The following is a 6,641-nucleotide window of genomic DNA, read 5'->3' on the forward strand; positions in this document are numbered from 1 at the left end:
TCATGCGGGCTATTTGTTCTGACATATATTGAGAAATGGGATAGCAAGCAAGCTGCAATTTGGGATTTTTTTAAGCATTGGGATATGATGACAAATGAAGAGCAAGATGATTTCATGGAGATTCAAAGAGTAAAAGTGTTGCTAGACATCTTGAAGCGTGAGGACAATGAGCTGCTTCAAAACTTGACAAAGTTAGCTCTGACATTGGCAGAAGAAGAGGCTGCATGTGCTATGGAGGATGACTTGGAGAAAGAAGCAGAGAAGAACGAAAAAAAGGTGAAGACAAAGAAGTCAGCCCCTAACTTGGGTGAAGAAGAGGAAGAATGTTCTATGGCACAAGTCCTTGAGAAAGAAGCCGGGAAGAAGACAAAAAAACATAGGACAAAAAGGAAAAAAACTCTATATTGAATTGTGTAGTAAGAATGTTGGTTTCTAGAATTGATTAAGTTTGACTTGTATGAGCAAATTGTTTCTTTAAGCTTAAATTTGGACAAATTGTTTCTTTAAAGCTACTGTCCTGTTCCATATTGATGCGGATTCTCAATGTTAATAATATTTGTTTGCTCTGCAACGATGTCTCACTATCTAGAGAACATGCATTTTCTACGTGTAAATACATGTTCTACGTGTTAATTAAAATTTGAAATCAATACATTTTCATTGGATATAAATACATGTTCTACCAACTCTATTTTGGACCTTTTCACTGTTTCATAGTCAAATCATGAAAAGAGCATTTCTTTATTAAAGTTCACGTGTATCGTAGCAAATTTGCTGTTTGTAAAATAGCTATATTTATTAAAGTTTCTTTTACCAGTACAGATTCCATTTTCCTTCAAATCACTCCATAAAAATCAATTTCTAGAAGTGCATTTCTCATTTAGAAAAATACAAATCAAAGAAATTTAACATCATATTAACATCCTTCCATAAAACCATACAGATTTGAAAGTCTATGTATGATGCCCTACCACAAATTCATACAGATTTGTTCACACCATCCAAGGTTCAAAAACTGTAACTCATTGCAGTAATGTCCAATTGCCTGGATCATAGATCATAACCATCTTAAGGCTTATTATAATTAAATCTAAACAAACACATGAAGCCATTTATTTCAAAGGCATTCTGCATGTGCAACAGAGAGATTGAAAACACATAAAAGAGCTATTGCATTAAGTACTTCATGTGGTTATTACATGAGAAATAAGTTTGCCTATCCAAAGTTATTACTTTAAGCAAATTCAATAGTATGTAGCAGAAGCTAAATTGGCAATAACTAAAACAATCAAATTGTAGAATGAAATATAAAATTCTGCTTACAGTATGATGAAAATTTGAAATAGTAGACTGAAATATAATAGTCTAAAACAATGGAAAGAAATAATGAAAATCAATCAACATTGGTGATTGTTAAAGCTAATTTGCAGCATCATCTTCTTTCTTTTGTTTCTTCCGCCGTGCGATGAATCTTTATCTCTCCCTAGCTAACTCATAATCACTTTTGAGCCGTTTCTTAGCCCTGATTGGATTGGGTCTCTTTTTGAACTTTTTTACACTAGAATCAACTACAAGAGGTTCAGCAACACTAGTATCTTTGCAAGATGCAGACCTGGAAGATGAAGGTTGACCGGAAACACCTTTAGCAACAATCAACTCTTCCGCTTGCTTCCCACATTCAATTGCAGCATTAAGAAAAAATTGGCACGCATCAGGGTCCATGCAAACACGGGTTATAATCTGAAGCATAACACCAGAAGCTTGTTGATATCTTTGTGCAAAAGTAGTATCTTGAATACCTCCAATACTGATGGGTTTTAAAGCATCAAGGGATGGACGAATTCCTTTAGTCCAACGCTTCAATATGTAGTGGTCAGGTATGGACTTCAAGGACTGGTATTGGACAGAACTCCCTAAGAAGTCTAATATCTTGAAAACATGGCGACATAAGAATCCCCGATTCTCGAACATCCGATAGGTACAAGTAAAAATCTTGTTCCCAATATCTACCGTAACAACCCTCTCATCAAGTCGTAAAGGATCTTGATCATTAGGAAGAAGGTTTTATGGAACTTCTTCGACCGACATATAAACATTCACAGCGGCATCATTATCAAAATCCATCTCATCGGCATCACGAACAAGTTGAATTGTGAACACTTTGAAAACTCTATTAGAAATTGAACTTCTTGACATATCCTCCTCATAATAATATTTGAAAGAAAGATCATATTGCTTGTGAATGAATGCAAACGATGCTGGAGTATACTTGGCGACAACGGACCTCATGAGTTGGCTGTTGGGATAATTGTTTCTTGGCCTAGTATTGGCAGCCTTGAAATCACAATCAGCATGATTATCTCGCATTTTCTCAACCATAACATTGAAATGGATAAAGAATTGCACAAGTGAGTGGTCTGGCTGAAGAAAGTGGCGAAGAAAGGCATTGAACGACTCGCTTAACTGTGTGGTCTTCAAACCGGCAGTGAAGTATGATTTCACCCAAGCAGAAGACCATTGAGTACGATTACGATGAATCTGGACAAGCCAAGTAAATTCAGAAGTGGCTTTACCACCAAAACAATTTTGAAGCATCTTATTTCAATTGAAGTCAAACTCTGCCTCATCATCAACATTCGAAACCAAGTGATGTAGTTCGTCAAGAAATGCACCATTGCAACGAGAGCCTAAGTTGGACTTTGCATTCTCCCCCATGTGCCAAGAACACAACCCATGGAAGACATCGGGGAAGATGTTTGGAACTGACTTCATCAAAGCAGAAGCTTGGTCTGTATAAATTGTAATGGGTTTCTTATTTTTCATGCACTTCAGGAAAGTGGTAAACAACCAATCAAAACTTGCTGAAGTCTCATCATAGAGCAGGGCACAACCAAATAATACACTCTTACGGTGGTTGTCAAATCCAAGAAACGGAGCTGGTATGTATGACAAAAACATATCACGAAAAAGTTAAAACAATTGATGTTATCAATATAAAAGCAGTGTCATACCTAAAACAAAGGATGTTATCAGTATATCTTTATACTAATATTAGCACTTTATACTCAGCCCTACTTATTATACCTGCAGATGTTTAATATGTTAATAATCTTGATAACTAGAATTCGGGAGATATATTTTCAAAGAAAATGGAAAACTATCGTAATGTTTTGCAAATCATTAGGTTGAGATATAATTAAAATCAACACTGTTTCAAAAAGTACAAGGTTGAACATAAGTTATTGTTAATAATACAGCTCTACATCATTAACCAGTGACCAAAATAAAAGGTAAAGCTCATACCCTTGAACAGAAAAAAACTCACCACTGACTTCAAAGTAAAGAGTAATTGGCACAGAAAATAAAATATCCACCAAGCTACTAATTAAACCTTATCAAGTAGCAATTGAATAAAAGAACATTTGATCATAGTCCCAGAAAACCCTAGTAATCATAAATCTGTTAATTTTCCACCATTTTCACATGAAAAACTAACTACATACATTGAATCATATATTAACTACAGACAATAAATTAAAAGGGGAAAGTTAAAAAAGTGAATATATCTTTATACTAATATATAATGATGTAAAAATAAATATGGTAGAGAGAATATATCAATGCACTGATAATTACAAAATAAAATGGAAGCTTGATATAATAGTAGTGAAATGAATAGAACACATACCTAATGGGCGATACTCCGTATTTGTTCGATAAGTTGTGTCGAAACTGATGAGATCACCAAATAATTCATAGTCTTGCTGCATGATTGCATCTGACCAGAAAATACTAGCTATGTTCTCTTCAGAATCTACTTGGATATCATAATAAAATGATGGGTTCCTCAAAGCTTCGTTTCTAAGATACTCTTGGATAATAGTTGCATCACCAATAACCATTTCCTTTTGTCGAACAGTGGTGAGAAAGTTCTTTAAATCTTGGAAGCAATACCCAAGGTTCTTTGAACAACCAGCTATTTGACGCATAACTTGAAAGGAGGATCTTACAGACATGCCTGATTTTGAATTTATTATAGCAAGTTGTTTTTGAGGCACACTAATCTCTCGAGCCGATCTCAAGTAATGCGAATGCTCGGGTTTATGGAGAGGGTGGTTATGAGTAACATTCCATTTGTATATGTGATAACCTTTAACATTGGAATCATACTTCAACGAAATACTAGCTGGGCAACCAGTCCTTTCCTCGGGAAGTTCTTTCTGTTTCTGATATTCAATGAGAACAGGAGTATCCGAGTTTGTCTTGTTCTTAGGATCCGCCCGACTTTCGTGCTTGAAACCATGCTTGTTACAAACATAACGGATATATTGCACAATGTCCGTTTTTTTGTTACGAGAATCAAAGAAGGAGTGCAAATTTCTTCTCACGCTAAATCCCTTTTCATGAGCGTATTTAGCATAGAAATCCTTGATTGATGAAAGGTCGTGGAAGATAAAATGTTGCCACGATTCTTTATTTTCATCGGAGATTGAACCAACATCTTGAGTTACATTTGTGGAAGACGGTATCTCATCCATTAGCAACACAACCTACAAAATACAAATTACAACTTTAATAATAAGAAAGATAGATATGCATATTCAATATTACACAGTCAAGGTTATTCTATCAAAATATATTGCACATTACTCATGGAATCCTAACATTACTCAACCATATTACACATTACTCGACGAATTCTCGCATTAGGTAATTACATATTGCAAGAAAGAAATCAGAAATTGAAGTGGGAATTCTAAAATTCAATTTAATATTATACAGTAGGTATCAAAATATATTGCACATTACTCATGGAAGTATGCAAGGTTATTCTATCAAAATATACATTACTCATGGAATAGTAACACTACTCAACCACAGTACATACATTACTCAATGAATTGTTGAATTAGGTGAAACAATCAGTTCTATAGAAATTCAGAAATTGAAGTGTGAATCATCTAAAATTCAATTTAACAAGTGTAAAATCCAATACCTATGATTTCGTGGATGAAAGTGAGCTGTGAGGAATCACCGGAACGAGTTAATGATGTCGGCGAAGAAAGGCGACGGTGATGAGGTGTTGGGAAGGAAGCATGGCAACAGTGGTGATGTGTTGAGAAGGAAGGATGAAGACGGTGATGATCGGCGGAGATTGGCGGTGGCGACGGTGCAGGCGGTGGCGACGGTGGTGAGATGAGAAGAAAAAGATGTATCGTTGAATTGAGAAGGAAAACAATCAGCAAAACGTTTTTTTTTTGTTTTTAGTAAATATATATATGGTGATTTCTAGCCATTAGATGGAAATATTGATCCAAGGGCTTAGATTAACTTATGCACCATGCATAAGTAAATGTTTATGCATATTAGCTGCTGCCGATGTGAATGATATGGCGGTTAGGTTAGGTGGGAGGTTTTTGACACCGGATAGTGAAAAATAAAGGTAAAAGTTATTATTTTGGTTGATTTAAAGGCCAACATAATAAGATGTTTGAAAAAATATTTATTTTATAGTAGTGATAAAAGTCTCACATTAGATAAAAATGTTAAATATTTTTTAAGTGAGAGAATCATAATCTAATGTCTTATGATATTCTGTTCAAACATAGTGTCCAACTTATTTTAAGTAATTATTTAAAATTCAATGTGATGACCCTTGAACCTTCTCATAACCCAAAAATAGTGGAACTAGAGCAAACAACGGTCATGCAAATATTGATGAATGAAAAAAAAAAACACACATTTGATAGGAAGACCGTATATTAAGTGAGTAAGAGTTACACACTAGATGGAAAAATGTTGAGGTTTTAACTTAAACTATTTTATGTGATTCTTCAAATCCCAATAATAACTCAGACCCCTCATGATCCAAAACATTTTGAATTTACATGTGAAAACGAATGTTTACATAACCACGACAAAAAGAGCAAAGATCTTTGCTAAACTCGTAGAAAGAACAATGTATCGAGCCCGGAGTGTGTGATGTGTGGTTCTTCCGTTGAATCATCTTCTCATCTTTTTTCACTTGTCAAGTGGTGAAAATAATTTGGAAACAAGTTTTTATTTGGCTCGGAATTTCGGAGGCGATCAATGTGGAGGAGATCCTTTGTTTCGGTGTTATTCAAGAAAAGGTGAAGTGTCGCAAGCGAAGAATTTTAATCAATTTTGTTTGGGTGGCTACTATTTGGAGCATTTGGATTATGAGGAATGCGATTATCTTCAAGGGGGAGGAGTTTTGCTTTGATGTTATTTGTTCTAACATTGTTTTTCTTTCTTGGAGATGGTTGTATAGCGGATATACTAAGTTTAGACCAACCTATTATGAGTGGTTTAAACTTCCTTTATCCGACACAAGTAATCTTTAATGCTTGGTGTCTTTTTGTAAGGGTTGCACCCCTAGTGCGAGCTTTTCAATCAATTGCTTATTAAAAAAAAAAAAATGAATTATTGTTGGGAACACATTCTGAGTTAAATGTAATCTGAGTTTGATATAATAGTTGTAATCTCCAAAAAATAGTAAGATAGAATTTGAGATGTTTGAACTTTGAATGCAATTGATTATAATGGGAATTCAAAGCACAAGTAAGGAACATTTGAAGAAAAAATAATTAAACGGAAACTATTTGAAATAAACAACATCT

At 34.6% G+C, this 6,641-nt stretch overlaps 2 protein-coding genes across 2 annotated transcripts; both read right to left on the reverse strand.

The window, feature by feature from the left end:
* Window positions 1-1,473: 1,473 nt before the first annotated feature.
* Window positions 1,474-1,971, reverse strand: LOC131657834 (protein FAR-RED IMPAIRED RESPONSE 1-like). Its single transcript, XM_058927192.1, has one exon. It carries the CDS (start codon window positions 1,969-1,971, stop codon window positions 1,474-1,476), a length of 498 nt encoding a protein of 165 aa, XP_058783175.1.
* Window positions 1,972-2,601: 630 nt separating this feature from the next.
* Window positions 2,602-4,538, reverse strand: LOC131657835 (protein FAR1-RELATED SEQUENCE 5-like). The gene is made up of 2 exons (XM_058927193.1): window positions 3,689-4,538; window positions 2,602-2,936 (listed from the first exon to the last, which is right to left on the reverse strand). The coding sequence occupies exons 1-2, from the start codon at window positions 4,536-4,538 to the stop codon at window positions 2,602-2,604; spliced, it is 1,185 nt and encodes a 394-aa protein (XP_058783176.1).
* Window positions 4,539-6,641: the final 2,103 nt, after the last annotated feature.

The sequence above is a fragment of the Vicia villosa genome, linkage group LG3, assembly GCF_029867415.1.
Source record: "Vicia villosa cultivar HV-30 ecotype Madison, WI linkage group LG3, Vvil1.0, whole genome shotgun sequence".
Lineage (NCBI taxonomy): Eukaryota > Viridiplantae > Streptophyta > Magnoliopsida > Fabales > Fabaceae > Vicia > Vicia villosa.